Source organism: Choloepus didactylus, chromosome 14 (assembly GCF_015220235.1).
Source record: "Choloepus didactylus isolate mChoDid1 chromosome 14, mChoDid1.pri, whole genome shotgun sequence".
NCBI lineage: Eukaryota > Metazoa > Chordata > Mammalia > Pilosa > Megalonychidae > Choloepus > Choloepus didactylus.
Window position 1 is genome coordinate 52528190 of NC_051320.1, and position 19695 is coordinate 52547884.

At 38.4% G+C, this 19695-nt stretch overlaps 1 protein-coding gene across 2 annotated transcripts in view; it reads left to right on the plus strand.

Annotated features, from left to right (window-relative positions):
- CPQ (carboxypeptidase Q) overlaps positions 1-19695 on the plus strand; it is a 533282-nt gene that overhangs the window by 270800 nt on the left and 242787 nt on the right. Inside the window, exon 5 of one of the 2 annotated variants that reach the window (XM_037802736.1) lies at positions 11560-11595. The exons of the other annotated variant lie outside the window; for it this stretch is intronic. Within the exon in view, the coding sequence (XP_037658664.1) occupies positions 11560-11595 (36 nt within the window). The remainder of the gene's footprint in view (positions 1-11559; positions 11596-19695) is intronic. 2 annotated transcript variants of the gene reach the window in all.

Sequence of the window (19695 nt, forward strand, 5' to 3'; positions counted from 1 at the left end):
ATAATATGAAACGTCCGAATATAAGACTCATTGGTGTCCCAGAAGGGGAAGAAAAGGGTAAAGGTCTAGGAAGAGTATTCAAAGAAATTGTTGGGGAAAACTTCCCAAATCTTCTAAACAACATAAATACACAAATCATAAATGCTCAGCGAACTCCAAATAGAATAAATCCAAATAAACCCACTCCGAGACATATACTGATCACACTGTCAAACACAGAAGAGAAGGAGCAAGTTCTGAAAGCAGCAAGAGAAAAGCAATTCACAACATACAAAGAAAACAGCATAAGACTAAGTAGTGACTACTCAGCAGCCACCATGGAGGCGAGAAGGCAGTGGCACGATATATTTAAAATTCTGAGTGAGAAAAATTTCCAGCCAAGAATACTTTATCCAGCAAAGCTCTCCTTCAAATTTGAGGGAGAGCTTAAATTTTTCACAGACAAACAAATGCTGAGAGAATTTGCTAACAAGAGACCTGCCCTACTGGAGATACTAAAGGGAGCCCTACAGACAGAGAAACAAAGAAAGGACAGAGAGACTTGGAGAAAGGTTCAGTACTAAAGAGATTCGGTATGGGTACAATAAAGGATATTAATAGACAGAGGGGAAAAATATGACAAACATAAACCAAAGGATAAGATGGCTGATTCAAGAAATGCCTTCACGGTTATAACGTTGAATGTAAATGGATTAAACTCCCCAATTAAAAGATATAGATTCGCAGAATGGATCAAAAAAAATGAACCATCAATATGTTGCATACAAGAGACTCATCTTAGACACAGGGACACAAAGAAACTGAAAGTGAAAGGATGGAAAAAAATATTTCATGCAAGCTACAGCCAAAAGAAAGCAGGTGTAGCAATATTAATCTCAGATAAAATAGACTTCAAATGCAGGGATGTTTTGAGAGACAAAGAAGGCCACTACATACTAATAAAAGGGGCAATTCAGCAAGAAGAAATAACAATCGTAAATGTCTATGCACCCAATCAAGGTGCCACAAAATACATGAGAGAAACACTGGCAAAACTAAAGGAAGCAATTGATGTTTCCACAATTGTGGGAGACTTCAACACATCACTCTCTCCTATAGATAGCTCAACCAGACAGAAGACCAATAAGGAAATTGAAAACCTAAACAATCTGATAAATGAATTAGATTTAACAGACATATATAGAACATTACATCCCAAATCACCAGGATACACATACTTTTCTAGTGCTCATGGAACTTTCTCCAGAATAGATCATATGCTGGGACATAAAACAAGCCTCAATAAATTTAAAAAGATTGAAATTATTCAAAGCACATTCTCTGACCACAATGGAATACAATTAGAAGTCAATAACCATCAGAGACTTAGAAAATTCACAAATACCTGGAGGTTAAACAACACACTCCTAAACAATCAGTGGGTTAAAGAAGAAATAGCAAGAGAAATTGCTAAATATATAGAGACGAATGAAAATGAGAACACAACATACCAAAACCTATGGGATGCAGCAAAAGCAGTGCTAAGGGGGAAATTTATAGCACTAAACGCATATATTAAAAAGGAAGAAAGAGCCAAAATCAAAGAACTAATGGATCAACTGAAGAAGCTAGAAAATGAACAGCAAACCAATCCTAAACCAAGTACAAGAAAGAAATAACAAGGATTAAAGCAGAAATAAATGACATAGAGAACAAAAAAACAATAGAGAGGATAAATATCACCAAAAGTTGGTTCTTTGAGAAGATCAACAAGATTGACAAGCCCCTAGCTAGACTGACAAAATCAAAAAGAGAGAAGACCCATATAAACAAAATAATGAATGAAAAAGGTGACATAACTGCAGATCCTGAAGAAATTAAAAAAAATTATAAGAGGATATTATGAACAACTGTATGGCAACAAACTGGATAATGTAGAGGAAATGGACAATTTCCTGGAAACATATGAACAACCTAGACTGACCAGAGAAGAAATAGAAGACCTCAACCAACCCATCACAAGCAAAGAGATCCAATCAGTCATCAAAAATCTTCCCACAAATAAATGCCCAGGTCCAGATGGCTTCACAGGGGAATTCTACCAAACTTTCCAGAAAGAACTGACACCAATCTTGCTCAAACTCTTTCAAAACATTGAAGAAAATGGAACACTACCTAACTCATTTTATGAAGCTAACATCAATCTAATACCAAAACCAGGCAAAGATGCTACAAAAAAGGAAAACTACCAGCCAATCTCCCTAATGAATATAGATGCAAAAATCCTCAACAAAATACTTGCAAATCGAATCCAAAGACACATTAAAAAAATCATACACCATGACCAAGTGGGGTTTATTCCAGGCATGCAAGGATGGTTCAACATAAGAAAATCAATCAATGTATTACAACGCATTAACAAGTCAAAAGGGAAAAATCAATTGATCATCTCAATAGATGCTGAAAAAGCATTTGACAAAATCCAACATCCGTTTTTGATAAAAACACTTCAAAAGGTAGGAATTGAAGGAAACTTCCTCAACATGATAAAGAGCATATATGAAAAACCCACAGCCAGCATAGTACTCAATGGTGAGAGACTGAAAGCCTTCCCTCTAAGATCAGGAACAAGACAAGGATGCCCGCTATCACCACTGTTATTCAACATTGTGCTGGAAGTGCTAGCCAGGACAATCCGGCAAGACAAAGAAATAAAAGGCATCCAAATTGGGAAAGAAGAAGTAAAACTGTCATTGTTTGCAGATGATATGATCTTATATCTAGAAAACCCTGAGAAATCGACGATACAGCTACTAGAGCTAATAAACAAATTTAGCAAAGTAGCGGGATTCAAGATTAATGCACATAAGTCAGTAATGTTTCTATATGCTAGAAATGAACAAACTGAAGAGACACTCAAGAAAAAGATACCATTTTCAATAGCAACTAAAAAAATCAAGTACCTAGGAATCAACTTAACCAAAGATGTAAAAGACCTATACAAAGAAAACTACATAACTCTACTAAAAGAAATAGAAGGGGACCTTAAAAGATGGAAAAATATTCCATGTTCATGGATAGGAAGGCTAAATGTCATTAAGATGTCAATTCTACCCAAACTCATCTACAGATTCAATGCAATCCCAATCAAAATTCCAACAACCTACTTTGCAGACTTGGAAAAGCTAGTTATCAAATTTATTTGGAAAGGGAAGATGCCTCGAATTGCTAAAGACACCCTAAAAAAGAAAAACGAAGTGGGAGGACTTACACTCCCTGACTTTGAAGCTCATTATAAAGCCACAGTTGCCAAAACAGCATGGTACTGGCACAAAGATAGACATATAGATCAATGGAATCGAATTGAGAATTCAGAGATAGACCCTCAGATTTATGGCCGACTGATCTTTGATAAGGCCCCCAAAGTCACTGAACTGAGTCATAATGGTCTTTTCAACAAATGGGGCTGGGAGAGTTGGATATCCATATCCAAAAGAATGAAAGAGGACCCCTACCTCACCCCCTACACAAAAATTAACTCAAAATGGACCAAAGATCTCAATATAAAAGAAAGTACCATAAAACTCCTAGAAGATAATGTAGGAAAACATCTTCAAGACCTTGTATTAGGCGGCCACTTCCTAGACTTTACACCCAAAGCACAAGCAACAAAAGAGAAAATAGATAAATGGGAACTCCTCAAGCTTAGAAGTTTCTGCACCTCAAAGGAATTTCTCAAAAAGGTAAAGAGGCAGCCAACTCAATGGGAAAAAATTTTTGGAAACCATGTATCTGACAAAAGACTGATATCTTGCATATATAAAGAAATCCTACAACTCAATGACAATAGTACAGACGGTCCAATTATAAAATGGGCAAAAGATATGAAAAGACAGTTCTCTGAAGAGGAAATACAGATGGCCAAGAAACACATGAAAAAATGTTCAGCTTCACTAGCTATTAGAGAGATGCAAATTAAGACCAGAATGAGATACCATCTTACACCAGTTAGAATGGCTGCCATTAAACAAACAGGAAACTACAAATGCTGGAGGGGATGTGGAGAAATTGGAACTCTTATTCATTGTTGGTGGGACTGTATAATGGTTCATCCACTCGGGAAGTCAGTCTGGCAGTTCCTTAGAAAACTAGATATAGAGTTACCATTTGATCCAGCGATTGCACTTCTTGGTATATACCCGGAAGATCGGAAAGCAGTGACACGAACAGATATCTGCACGCCAATGTTCATAGCAGCATTATTCACAATTGCCAAGAGATGGAAACAACCCAAATGTCCTTCAACAGATGAGTGGATAAATAAAATGTGGTATATACACACTATGGAATACTACGCGGCAGTAAGAAGGAACAACCTCGTGAAACATATGACAACATGGATGAACCTTGAAGACATAATGCTGAGCGAAATAAGCCAGGCACAAAAAGAGAAATATATGCTACCACTAATGTGAACTTTGAAAAATGTAAAACAAATGGTTTATAATGTAGAATGTAGGGGAACTAGCAGTAGAGAGCAATTAAGGAAGGGGGAACAATAATCCAAGAAGAACAGATAAGCTATTTAATGTTCTGGGGATGCCCAGGAATGACTATAGTCTGTTAATTTCTGATGGATATAGTAGGAGCAAGTTCACAGAAATGTTGTTATATTAGGTAACTTTCTTGGGGTAAAGTAGGAACATGTTGGAAGTTAAGCAGTTATCTTAGGTTAGTTGTCTTTTTCTTACTCCCTTGTTATGGTCTCTTTGAAATGTTCTTTTATTGTATGTTTGTTTTCTTTTTAACTTTTTTTTTCATACAGTTGATTGAAAAAAGAAGGGAAAGTTAAAAAAAAAAAAAAAGAAAAACAAGGAAAAAAAAAAAAAGATGTAGTGCCCCCTTGAGGAGCCTGTGGAGAATGCAGGGGTATTCGCCTACCCCACCTCCATGGTTGCTAACATGACCACAGACATAGGGGACTGGTGGTTTGATGGGTTGAGCCCTCTACCACAGGTTTTACCCTTGGGAAGACAGTTGCTGCAAAGGAGAGGCTAGGCCTCCCTATGGTTGTGCCTAAGAGCCTCCTCCCGAATGCCTCTTTGTTGCTCAGATGTGGCCCTCTCTCTCTGGCTAAGCCAACTTGAAAGGTGAAATCACTGCCCTCCCCGCTACGTGGGATCAGACACCCAGGGGAGTGAATCTCCCTGGCAACGTGGAATACGACTCCCGGGGAGGAATGTAGACCTGGCATCGTGGGACGGAGAACATCTTCTTGACCAAAAGGGGGATGTGAAAGGAAATGAAATAAGCTTCAGTGGCAGAGAGATTCCAAAACGAGCTGAGAGGTCACTCTGGTGGGCACTCTTATGCACACTTTAGACAACCCTTTTTAGGTTCTAAAGAATTGGGGTAGCTGGTGGTGGATACCTGAAACTATCAAACTACAACCCAGAACCCATGAATCTCGAAGACAGTTGTATAAAAATGTAGCTTATGAGGGGTGACAATGGGATTGGGAAAGCCATAAGGACCACAGTCCCCTTTGTCTAGTTTATGGATGGATGAGTAGAAAAATAGGGGAAGGAAACAAACAGACAAAGGTACCCAGTGTTGTTTTTTACTTCAATTGCTCTTTTTCACTCTAATTATTATTCTTGTTATTTTTGTGTGTGTGCTAATGAAGGTGTCAGGGATTGATTTGGGTGATGAATGTACAACTATGTAATGGTATTGTAAACAATCGAAAGTACGATTTGTTTTGTATGACTGCGTGGTATGTGAATATATCTCAATAAAATGAAGATTAAAAAAAAAAAAGAAATGAATTTTCTTCTCACACGCTAATGAGATGTTGCTGAGCTGGCATAGGGTATGGCCACTGTCTAGAACAGTGCTTTGCTTAATTTGCATGTGAATAGTTTGGGACACTTGTGAGAAATACAGATTCCTACCATGCCCCCAGCCAATTCTGATTCATATATGGAGGGGAGACCTGGACTTTGTGTTTTATAGAAGCACCCACGGACCACACTTTAAGAACAATGGCCTAGACAATGAGAGGAAAAACAGTGAAATTTGTCTTGGAATAGCTTTGTATTCCTTGGGAATCATATTAACTTCTCTGAGTCTTAGTTTCCTCTCATGTAATATAGATAGTGCTACCTTTCTCTACCAAAATCACAAGCTCAGAAAAAATATTAAAAAAAAAAAAAAAAAAGACTGTGTGGATAAAAGAGATGATGCTATGAACTTAGAATAGATCTACAGGAATAAAAGTCTATGTCAGAGATTTCTGTACCACCTCCCACCCTCCTATTCCCCAGCACTTAGCATAGAAATAGGCATATAAAAGGTACCCTTTATATGTTTGCTTAGGAGCTATTGAAAATTTCTAGGATATCAAAATGACAAAACTGCTCTTACTCACGTCTCTGTGCCTATGAGAAAATGCCAAAGAAATTTAGAAGGAGAATTTTCCAAGGTAGATTGATAAAGGGAGTGCAGTAGTTATGGAAAACAAATGTTGACCAATGAGATTACATTCATAGTATATTTGTATTCTTAATATATTTTATTCCTATTTGGTGCATATACTAGTTATGGTAAAGTCTAAGCTGCTGTAACAAAAAGACCCAATAATGTGGCTCAAATAGCAAAGAAGCTCATTTATTGTTCATTTAACAGTCCTGGTGTGAGTGTCCTGTCTGTTGATTATCTCTGCTACCCATGTTCCTTCAGGGACCAGGTTCTTCCATTTCCTTGCTCTACTGTCACCTAGAACCCTGTCATTATCTGCATTGTAGAAGCTGATTTGTCAACTGGAAAAGGGAAAGAGAACATGGTCATCTTCAAGGCCAGAGCTGGACGTGGCGTATGTCACTTTCATTCATAAACCATTGATGAGGCTTAAAACACCACCATGCCTAAGTGAAAGGGAGGCTGGAAAACATAGTCTAGCTGAGTAGCCATATACAGTGTACTCAGCTATAATTCTGTCATTAATACGGTAGAAGAAGAGGAAAACAGAGTTGGTAACTAACTAGCATCCTCTGCCAAAAGATGGGGATATATAGGACTTTGAAAACGGAGCCAATCACTACTTTTCATGACTTCAGTATTTAGCCAGCGCTGCAGCTATTATCGGTATTTCTTTTGATGTGCTGTTCATAGCCTGTCCAGGGCCTTATGCCTAGTATTTAGCTAAATCTAAGAGTTATTCCAGGCAATGTGGATGCTGGCATTCCCTTTTCTCAATTTTAGGGTTCTCCTACTGTAGTCTGTGCAGGTTATGAGAAAAGACTTGTTGAGTCCTATCCTACAGTTAATAAATGTGCCATTGGTTGGAAAATGTTGGCAAAAGTTTCAGTATGAATTGTCTTCCATTTGCTTTTCTGATGATTGTGACTTAATGAATCTCAAGTGTAACTATTGTCACATAATCAGAGGCTCTGAACATTAAGAACATTTTCTTAAGGATCCTCTAGTTGGAAAATGAGTTCACAGATTTTCAGTATTTTTGCCAATGGTTCCTAAGCTCCACCTACCCCTGTACTTCCTTCATTCTATACTACCTTTTTATTTGATTGGTCAGTGTGTGTGTGTGTGTGTGTGTGTGTGTGTGTGTGTGTGTGTGTTTTGGGCATGGGAAGTAGGGAATAGAATGTTCTACCAGTGTAAGGTATTTCAGAATTCTTAAGATGTGTTCCTCATTATTTGGTAATGTATAGAACTATTCATAACTGGAAGGAATTATGATTAGCTGCCTTGGGATGTTCTCAGGGTGAAGCCATTCTGCTGCCATGCATCTTACAAGTTTAGTAATTTAGACTGGAGGTTGGCGTGTGACAGAAACTGTAAGGAAGATGGAAGAGACTGATGAGAGTCAGAGCTGCTGCCTGGATAGGTGTGTTGGTTTAGACAATGATTTCTCCACACTGGTAACTGGATCCCTATGAGACATGGTTTAATTCCAGTGAGATGAAATTGCCTCAAAGAAGAATCTGAAGGCAAGTTTGAGGGCTGAGAAATTATATAGGAAGTTCAGATTACTAAGGGCAAAAGCTTTCCCACATGTAAGTTGGAGGAAGGGGAAGAGGTTACTAATAGCTTGTTGACGTTGTGATTGGACAATGGAATGTCTGATTGGAAAAATTATATAGCCATTTGTCTTTTCAGTTTTATACAAATATATTTTTAGTGGGGGAAGGGGGTTTGTTTTGTCTTGTTTTTGTATCACAATTTAATAGCCCCTTACTTTCTGTAGGAGATCTGGGCTGCTGACCATGTTCCTACAGTATTCTTGAATTCATCCATCTAGCCTCAGTCTGCCCCACCCCCCAAGTGTGATTTTAGTGATTTTCTAGTGCCACCCCAACAGCATGTCCATAGCTTGGCAAATGTTCCATCTTGAATTTCATGTTTTGCCATTTTGATGGCAATTTATGATAAAACCAAGATGTGTTTTTCATTGTCTAGCAATGAAAAGTTGGAGTCTGCTTGTGATGTGAGAAGTCTCTTCAGTGAGGGGACAGCTGTGATATGAATGGATTTGTTTTGGGGGTGGGGGGTGGGGGGAGGGAAGGCCTTAATTTCTCTTCCTTTTTCCCATGGATATAAAACTTGGTTATGGTAAACTAAACCTCTGACATCACATACAACTGCTGGCATTCTAGATTGTTTTAATGGCCACTCCTTATTGCTTAATACTAAGTATTACCATCTGTTTCTTTCTTAATTATAAATGCAGCAGGAAATCACAATTACATCAGTAACAGTGGAAGTAAAATGGAGTTAGAAGCCTTGTAGTTAACACAAGGCAGCCATCCTCTAATGCTTTTCTTCTGTCGCAGACATTGGTCAGAGAGGAGAATTCCTCAGAGGTTTTCTCCCCCCCTCCTCTCAATGTAGTTACCATGCAAGTCCCATGCTATAAATTCAGCAATTTTCTTTTAGCGAGAGGGAGAGCTGTGTTTATTTTCTGTCCACGAAGCTGGGGATATGTGGGCAGCTTTTACTCACAGTGTTGGAAACCAGTGGTGTGATTGTCCTTCTGTTATTGGCCTGTGTTTGTGAGGAGATGAGTTGAAACAGCCCAATGACATGAGTCATGTTCATCTCCAGAGAAGAGCTGGGAGTGGACAGCTAAAGAACTTTGATCAGCCCACTAATAGCCAGCCTGCCTGTCTGAAAAACAAGGAAGCTTTTGTGAAAAGAGGTCATGTAGAAACTGAAGATGCAGTTAAAACTCTGGGTTCCATAGGCTTTTATTTTTCATCAAGTGGAAAATTAACCAAATTTAAGAATTGTGTTATGTTAGAGTTAAAATAAGCCCTTAGAAATCACCTAGATCAAAGCCATGGTCACTATTCTTTTCTTTTTGTGGTGCTTTACAAGGTTGATCATGGTGTTTGGAGTCAGCGGAACAGGGTTTGAACTTTGGGCTACCACGGTGTGCTCTAAGGCATATTTCTGTTGTTTTTCTATTTTTTTTTTCCAAATCAGTTTTATTGAGATATATTCACATACCCTACAATCATCCACAGTGTACAATCAGTTGTTCACAATACCATCATACAGTTGTGCATTCACCGAAATCAATTTTTAACATTTTCATTACTAAAAAAAAAAAAAAAGAATAAAAATACAAGTAAAGAAGAACAGCCAGAACATCCCATCCTCCATCTCCCCTATTATTCATTTACTTTTTGTTCCTAGTTTTCTACTCATCTGCTTATACACTGGATAAAGGGAGTATGAGCCACAAGGTTTACACAATCACACAGTCACACCGTGTAAGCTACATAGTTGTACAATTGTCTTCAAGCGTCAAGGCTATTGGGTTACAGTTCAAGAGTTTCAGGCATTTCCTTCTAACAATTCCAATACACTAAAAACTAAAAAGGTGTATCTGTATAACATGTAAGAATAACCTCCAGAATGATCTCTCAACTCCATTTGAAATCTTTCAACCACTGAAACTTTATTTTGTTTCGTTTCTCTTCCCCTTTTTGGTCAAGAAGATTTTCTCAATCCCACGATGCCAGGTCCAGGCTCATCCCTGGGAGTCATGTCCCACATTGCCAGGGAGATTTACACCCCTGGGAGTCAAGTCCCATGTAGGGGGAAGGCAGTGAGTTTACCCCTAAGTAATATTTCTTAACTTCTCAGTCTCTCACTTCTCTTCATCTATAACAGTGGATATCATAATGCTTCTTGAGAAACCTGCTATTTGGATTAAATGAGGGAGAATTTATAAAATTCTAGCCCATTGTGTGACCCATGGTTTTCTTCTCTTTTTCCATTCACATTATATTTATGGTAGATGAAGAAATGTTTATCCAAAGAGGTTAAATCCCTTGTCCAGTACCATACATCTAGTTAATAGTAGAGCTGGAAGAAGATGTAATGTTTTCTAAGACCCTATTCCTGGACCTTTTCTCACTATGTCATATTTAGACTTGTTACTACCTTTTTCATCTTTGTCACCCATTGTACTTTTGCACAATGAATAATCATAATAATTATCATTTGTATACTTTTTAATTTGTAAAGTGTTTTTTAAAATGTATATTCCCATTTAATATGTAAGAGGTGAAGTAGTGTTACTGTTATAATATTATCATTACCACTATTTTACATTTGGGAAAACAAAGTCTGAAAGACCAAGTATCTTGCTGAGGTCACACTGAAGGCTTAATTGGGACCTGAGCTCAAGTCTGTGAGACTCCAAATGTGTAGGTTTCACCCTGTTCTAAATGTACTCTCACTGTTAAATCAGCACATGTAGGAAAGGATTGAGAGATGAAATAAAAAGGAATCAATATTATCATCTATAATCTAGTAGTTGTAGTTAGGAATTTTTAGGTTGGAGATGTTACAAGGAGACCAAAGTAGTTTTCTTTTATTATATCAATATTTTAGTAGCCCATGTGCTTTCTAGTCACCAGAAGTTTCCCATGGGTAGAAGAGTGAAGCAAGAGGCAGCAGGTTTCCATCAGAAGTCTTTACAAAACACAGCATAGCACAACACAACACGACAGAACAAAACAAAATGAGAAGACCCCTGAGTCATGTGTTCCTGGCAAGTTTCGGTTCAGGCCAGTCAGAGTCAAGGTGGTGTACGGTCTCAGTGGAGGTTTGAGGCTCAACTGGCAGGAGAGAAAGGAGTCTGTGGGCCTTGTGCTTGCATTTTCTTTCCAATCAAATGCAATCAAATGGGGAGTCCCCTTTGCATTTTCAATCAAATGGGGAGTCCCGTTTGCATTTTCCCATCCTCTAGGCCATGTATTATGTCTGTTCCTTACGGTGTAGTTTAATGATTCTTGGTGATAACAACATCACAATGAGTTTCACTTATACTGAGCCATCCAAGAGGCTTCCTGAAAAGCAGTTTTTTTTTGTTTGTTTGTTTTTTGTTTTCTGGAAATACAACTAAGTCTTTTAGAACCAGTACTATTGACCATGTGTAGAAAACCATGCAAGTTTTTAAAATGTTAATATTAACATTCTGAGGTTTCCCTGTGTAACCTGATTTAGTCTGATTTCTCCATTTTTCCTGCTGTTTCTGTGTGCATTCAGGTTGAAAAGCAGCACAGGGACAGCATGGTTCAGAAGGTAAGACTCATCTGGGGTCTAGTCCTGGCTCTGCTCTTTTTAACTGTGTGATCTGATCTAAGTTCTTCTCTGAGCCTCACCTAGCCCATCTGTAAAATTACAGATGCTGTGAGGATCAAATGAGCTTCACATGCAAAGTGCTTAGTTATAAAACAGCATTTTACCTGATCTCGCTCCCCAGAAACATTTGAGTGATTCATTTCTGTTGTTTTTCCTTCATTAGGAAGCTTTAGCTAGACAAAGGTCATTTGATTCTTTCAATATATGAAATACGTTAATTTTACTGGAAAAGGATTATTATTTAAAATTTTTGTACCTTACTTTAGAAGTCAAGTTTTACAATATTAGTAAGTTTTCACTTTGGGTTACTATCATTCCTTATCCTTTCGCTGTGAGCAAAGGTGTAAGAAAGGCATTTTTTTGTGTGTTATCTTGCTTATGAATGTGATAGGATCCTGTATGTGCCAAGTATATCTCTGCAAACATATTGTTTATTTTAATCTAGCCTTTTAATGGTAGAAAATTCTCATTTTTCCAGTATAATAATAATGAATCAAGATGCTTATTTAAAAACACATTAAAATAGAAGGCTATTTTGACGACTCGGGGGGCAAAAAAACAGATTATTTTTTCATAATTATATTAAATCAGGCATGCACTAGCCAAATTCATGACTTCATATAGGGATTTCTTTTTTTAGAGTTTTATAGAAGTAATGCTAAAATAAAGGAATGCGAAATCCTTTGCCAGGTCTTTGAAGGAAATGGTAGACTCTGACCTACCTTGAAGTAATATTAAGAGAAAATAACCCAGTTATATTGCTGCAGGCTTAGAATTTTTAAATAGTCTCAAAGATCAAATCTGCCTCAACGACACAGAATAATTCCATATGCTGTCCTCTGAAACCTCTCCTCTTTGTCTCTAAATAGGGCTGTTCTGTGTCCAGTGTGAGGAGAAGCAGTGGAACAGAAATACTCTGCTGAGCAGCCTATGCAAGACACATTACACCTAGACATCTCATCTGATAATGACATCCTTGTTACACAGAAGCCAGGATTGGCTGTTGGCTCCTCTGCTTTCTCCTTGTTATTCTCCTCCCACCACACACACACACACATGCAAGAGCACTTGCACACAAATATACAGGTACCCTTTCTTCTCTTAGAAATGAGAGGCTTAAAAAAATGATAATCTTGAGGACAAAGTGACATTAGTTTTTGACATGAAGAGGAATCTGTTTTAAATCCTTGGTTTCTACTAAATATGCGGAAGCATTGAGCAAGACAATCAGGCAACCACATGTAGCTCCAGATGTACTTCACATAGGGGCCATAGTACGCACTATTGGTGGGGCTGGCATAATTTTCACAAATGGTCATAACACATTTGTTCCCTTGTTCTTTGTTCTGGCATCCAAAGTCTTGCTGATTCAACCCCATCATCATTATGAAGCTTCCGGGATAGCAAGTATCTGTCTGCTTTCAAGTTGTGACTACCACGTGTTCCTCTAGTACAAGGTGGCAATTAAGTTAATTCTTAGATGAAAGTGAGGGCCAGAAACCATAGTCTTGCAAGGAGAAGGGGCATATGTTAGATGCAGGAAGAGGGAATTAAAAGGAACTGGACTCAACCCTCTCTCTTTTCAGTGTTTTGGATCCCCACTCATTATAAACTTTCAAGCTTTATTGGATGATACTTTCCAAATCCCTTTCTAGCCCAAACTCCAAGATGTGATTTCAGAGTGGAGGATAAATTGTGTTTTATAAAACCCCCTCTTCCCATATCTCAGAAGAATTCCTCATAGCTAAAGTTTACAAAGAGGCAGGTTAAGTTGTTTTGGTTATTTAGCTATTTATAAATTATTTTTTTTTCAGTCTCAAGTATCTCTGCTGAAAACTTTACCAAAAAAAAAAAAAAAAAAAAAAAAAAGAAGATGATCATTCACTTCTCAGCCATTTCTTTGCTGTTTACATACCCACATGATTACCTTGAACACCACTGAAAAGATTAGTAACATAATGCTTCCTAAACACACATTGGTTTTACAAAATAATTATAAATGCCTTTTAAAGAAAATATTTCATATTCCTTTCCTTGTGTTCAAGCTTCTCTACACAGTATGCCATATGAATGTATGTTGGGGGACTGTGATGTAAGTTGGGGGTATAGCCAAAAGAGTTAGTCATTTTAAAATAGACAAAATTATTGTACATAATACTTGTAAATGGTACCTTTATTTTTAATTAATTTGACAGACATTTGTTGAGTACCTTCAATGTGTCAAAAGGAAACTTGACCTCATTTAGGGAATGACGTTTTTGTTTTTTGTTCATTTGTTTTTTGAAAGGAAGCAGCAACCCAAGGACTTTACAGCTGTAAAAAGGCAGAGAAGTTACTACAACCTAGATATGAAAAAATAGTTTTGATTCATTCCTTGAATGCCTGCATCATAGAGGAGTTTATAGCAATAGTAATAAGATTGTGAAAGAAAAAGAGCAGAACCCTCTATAGAGCTCCATGAATTCTCTTGTGGTACTTTCAGCAAGTATTGGTAATAGTAAATTAATAGATATAAACACAGAGAGCATGGCTGGCATTTTATCTATCCTTTGAACATGTTTAGGAAATATAATTGACCTGTGCTCTGAAATCTGGAATACAATTTTTGTAATAGCAATTTTCCCTGTAGCTTTGGCAATTTCCTTTCCATTAAACTTCTTAGTATTCAGTGAGGGGTCTACTGCCCTGGTCCTGCTTTGTCATTTTGGGATGATTTATTTTAAAATTATAGTAAGGGTATTTGGGGTCAGAGTTCTACCAAGCTAATTTCTAAGCGAGTTTGCTGATTCAACTAGCCAAAATGGTCCCCACCTCCACTGTACAGAACAGGAAGTGGCATGCTAGGATGCCAGGAATAAGGCAATTGCTCAGATAAAATAACACTTGGGAATTTGGAGGAATTTGTTGATGTAAGCCTAAATCGTAGGTTAGAGACTGACTTGTGGGATGCATTTCTGCCAATTGTGGTCCATTCTGTAGTCAAAAATGTGAAAAATCACTTACTCCAGCTGGCTCTTTGGCATTGAAATCACTCATGGAATAATCAGAGGGAAATTTTTTCTTCTAAGTTATCATGAAAGTTGGATTGTGACACAGGGTGCTGGTTCTCCTGAATTATCTGCCTTATCTACTGTTCCAGTCTGCTAAAGCTGCCATTATACAAAATACCGGAATGGATTAGCTTTTATAAAGGGGAATTATTAGGTTACAAATTTACAGTTGTAAGGCCATAAAAGTGTCCATACTAAGGTATCATCAAGAGGATACCTTCACTGAAGAATGGCCAATGGCATCTGAAACACCTCTGTCAGCTGGGGAGGCATGGGGCTGGTGTCTGCTGGTCCTTTACTCCCAGGTTGTGTTTCAAAAAACTTGCTCCAAATTGTCTTTGGGCTTCTGTCTTCACACCTCTCTCTTGGCTCCTGTGCGTCCTTGCTTCTTTCTCCCAGGGTGTTTCTCTCTAAGCATCTGGGGGTCCTCTCTTAGCTTCTCCGTGGCAAATTCTGGGCTTCATCTCTTAGCTTAGCATCTCCAAACGTCCTTCTGTCTGCATCTCCAAGCGTCTCCAAGCGTCTGGGTCTGTGTCGGCTCTTAGCTTCTTTTAAGTTCTCCAGTGAACTAATCAAGACCCACCTGGAATGGGTGGGATCACATCTCCATGGAAATAATTTATTCAAAGGTCTCACCCACAAAGTTGGGTGAGTTGCATCTCAATGGAAACACTCAGTCAAAGGTTCCTCCCAACAAGATTGGGTTAAAAGATTGAGGCTCTTCTGGGATCCCTAACAGTTTCAAACTGGCACATTTGCCTAACATGACATGAAAGCTTTTTGTTTAGGGGAGGAGCTAGAGAGGCAGGGAACTGTTGAGTGGTCCTTAGCATTGACTTGCCTGATGATAACTGGTGCCTGCAAAAGCCCTTTCTTTCCTGCCATTTCAGGAGCCTAAATTGGGGCCTTGGGAATGTTCTTTGTCAGTATCTTTTCTGTGTCCAAAGCTCTTTGCCTGAAGGAGAGGTGGAGACAAGCTTCCTGAAGCAGCTGAAACTTCCTACTCTAAGAATAGGCTCATTGTGCATCTAGAAGCCTACAGCTGAAATGCTGATCACCAAGATAACTATAGCTGATCCCTGGAAACATGCCTAAGACTGAGCATACTTCTTTCTTTTCTTCATTCATGGATGTAACCATGTTCTAAAAAAAAAATCACTCTTAAAACAAGATTTGCAAATAAGAAAACGCACACACCACCCATCCATGTAGACCAAATGGGCTACTCTCTTCACTGATGATTTGCATGCTATTTGGATTTCTTCACATTTGTTTATCACTGGATGATGTTTTCCCAGAAACTCTTACAGTTTGACTCTGTGTCCTCCATCATGATACTTCCAATATTGAGGACAGACCTTGAAGATCCCATTCTTGAGCATCCCACCTCCCTGCTTTGTAGTTTCCCACCTGTGTTTTTATTTCAGGATGTTTGGGTCCAAATATCCTCCTTGCACTGACTTTCCTCTTTGGATTGTAAGTTCCTTGAAGGCAGGGACTCTGTGGTGGACTACTGATTTTTTGGTCTGCTCAGTTCTGCTTCCTGTTCTTCTAGAAATAGCACCTTAGTTTTGAGGGATAGCTCCCTCTCCCCCTTTGCCTATAGGCTTTCCTCTGGCCAGGAGGTAAGTATATGATTCAAAGTAAGCCACCCACACTACATCCATGTTTTGAGAATCTGAGTTTGAGCAGAGTCCCCAGAATGGAAGTCAGCTAGAGCTGATTCCTCTCAAGAGAGTTCTTGGAAGAGAAGGTGGGATATCCTGAGGCCTGACTTTGAGCTGCCTGCTTAAAATCCTGTTTGGATAGCTGTACCTTAAATGCTGCGAATTGCCCTGTATCCTCCATTTATTTGTTTAAATTGGCCAAAATTAGTTTTGGGTTGCTGATAAGGACCCCACCTTCTACTGCCTGTTGATTGATCCTCCGTAATGATCTGGGGCATTTTGAAAGCACTGGGAAAGTTGTTGCCTAAAATTCAGAAAGTTCTAGAATTTAAAGAAATTATAGATGTTAACTAAACCAAATAATATTATTCCTCCTTTATACCACTTCAGTTTTCTGAAGTTTGGAAACTTTTGAATTTAGAATGGAAAGTTACAGAAGAAATTAACTGGAAAATGTAGTACCATTATCTTTTTCTTAAATAAACTTTATTTTTTTAAAACAATGTTAGATTGTCAGAACTATTGTGAAGATTGTACAGAGAGTTCTCTATAGCCCACATCCGGTTTCCCCTATTATTATCATCTTATATTAGTATGGTACCTTGTTGCAATTAATAAACTAGTACTTACATATTATTATTAACTTAAATGCATACTTTATTCAATAGATTTCCTCTGTTTTTCTGGGTGTTTTTGTTGTTTGTTTGTTTTTTGGCTAATGCCCTTTTCTGTTCCAAGATCTCATCCAGGATACTGCATTACTTGTAGAAGTCATGTCTCCTTAGGCAACTCTTGGTTGTGACAGTTTCTCAGACTTTATTGTTTCTGATGACCTTCACAGGTTGGAGAATTACTGGTCATATATTTCATAGAATGCCCCTTAATTGGTATTTGCCTAATGTTTTCTCATGATTAGACTGCAGTAATGTGTCTTTGGGAGGAAGATCACAGAGGTTAAGTGCCCGTTCTCATCACATCTTATCAAGGGCACCTCAGTATGACTTATTACTGTTGATATTAATTTTGATTATCTGGCTGAAGTAGTGTTTGTTGGATTTCTCCACTATGAAGTTACTCTTTTATCCCCCCTCCTTTTACATTGTATACTCTTTGGAGGAGAATCACGGTGCCCAGCCCTCACTTAAGCAATGGGGAGTTATGGTCCACTTCCTTATGGGTAGAATGTTTATATACATTATTTGGAATTCTTATCTCTTTTCCTCCATTTATTCTAGTTTTGGACAATAGGAACCTTCAGTTGGCTCCTATATCACTTTGACATGCCTCCATCATTGTGGTTTTTTTTTTTTTTTTTCTTTTTGAGCACTTCCTTACTTTCTGAAACTGCGAGATGCTCCAGGCTTATCTTGTATATTTCTTGCCTCAGTCCTAGACTCAGGCATTTCTCCAAAGTGTGCTGGTTCCTTTTATTAGCTAACGATTTTAGAAACCAAGATCTGGCTACTAGATATGCTCCTTACTACTGGATGTCATTGCTTCTAGGCCTTCTCAATTGACACAGCCTTTTCAATCTACATGGTATACACATGTACCATTTATATATACATATCTGTAAATATTTCTATATGTAACCATCTGCATCTATTAAACAAAACATGATTTCATACTGATGTCTCCAACTCTAATCCATTACCATGTGGATCATTCTAACCTACTCCCTTTGTTAATCTTTAACTTCCCACTTCAGCAGTGAGAAATCTGCCCCCCCATCTGCATCCAATTCCAGTATACATGAATAGTTGTTTAGAATTGTTTCAGAATTGTTAACCTGTATACCCATATACCCATATTATACAACTTCATCAACTAGAATACAGTGCTTGTTATGTACATTTCCTTTTGCCTTTTCCCTGTTCTCAGTTTAGTGCCTTACCATTCCCTCCAATGTACCGATTTCACTGAGTCCCAAGACTTTCTGATTCCCTTTCTGTGAGACTCCTATTTCTGTCTCCTGAAGCTGGGAGACTGTGGGATGTAGTTGCCCATGTGGGAATGAAGGAGGTTGGGACCTGAGGTGGCGGGGGTGGGGGGGGTGGGGTTGTCTCTGTGCTTCACATACACACTTCCTAGCAAACTCCCTTTCAAACTTATGCCTCATTCCTGCTTTTATGGTACCTGTGCATTTAATTCCTGTACCCTCCTTAGCTTTTCTGCAGCAATACAGCTTGCTTCTCTTAGTTATCCCCTCTGCTTTTTTTGCTTTGTTCCGCCAGGTCAGTAAGAATTCCTTTATCTGCTTTGCATCTTCACTTAGTATGGCTCCGTGTTACACATGTATTTAAATTTCATCAAAGATGGAGTTTGTGTTTGTGTCTCTTGTGCTACTGGTTGTTTTGAGGGTGATTTTGGAGGGAAAAGGAGGCCCAACTTAAGTCAGAAGTCTCAGTTTCTGTGACCCACACTAGATTCAGCTCATGTTATGTTTTTGGAGAAGGCACCCCTGAATCCTCCAAGCAAAATTAAGTTACTTTGTTCTCAGCTTCCATGGCATCCTGACTGTACCTCTGTCAGGGCACATGCCATACTCTATTAAAATACATCTGTTCATTATTCCAAGTAGACTGTGAACCATCTAGGGCAGGGACTATATCTAACTAATGCACCATGAGCCTTGTGATGACCTGGCTCTGCTGGGTATACTCAGTGAGTGAACAGCACTGTGTTTGCCATATTAACTCTGAGCCGGCACTAAAATCTCTGAGATACATTATAGTTGCTTGGGTGCTACCTGGGAAGTTAAGTGACAATTTGGGCTGAAGTACAATTTCATATTCCCAGATCTTAACCTGGTTTCATGGTCTACAAGTATGCGGCCTCTAGAAGGTATTATTCTTGGGTGACCTGGGACAGAATTGTAAGAATTCAGGATACTATAAATGGGAGGTCCCCCAAAGAACTGACCTTTCTGATTATATAGAGGCATTTTCCATACTTTGGTTTCATTCCTGTGCAGATTTACTGTGAATTTTGTGTGGCCTAATCTTTAGAAATAATTACTTCAGCAGTGGAATTAATTTAGAGGTCCAGTTAAGCTTAAAATATGAAAGCAACAGGAGGTAACAGTTAAGAATATGGGTTCGGGGATTGCAGAGATCTGAGTTTGAAACTTAACTCCTCTGCTCACCAACTTGGGTAAGTCACTTCACTTCAACAATGCATATATTATTGTGTTGTATGAGAATTAAACAAGATATTGTATGTAAAACCCTTAGCATAAAACTTGCATATAATTGTGCCTAAGAGTCTCCCCCTGAGTACCTCTTTGTTGCTCAGATGTGGCCCTCTCTCTCCCTCTAACTGAG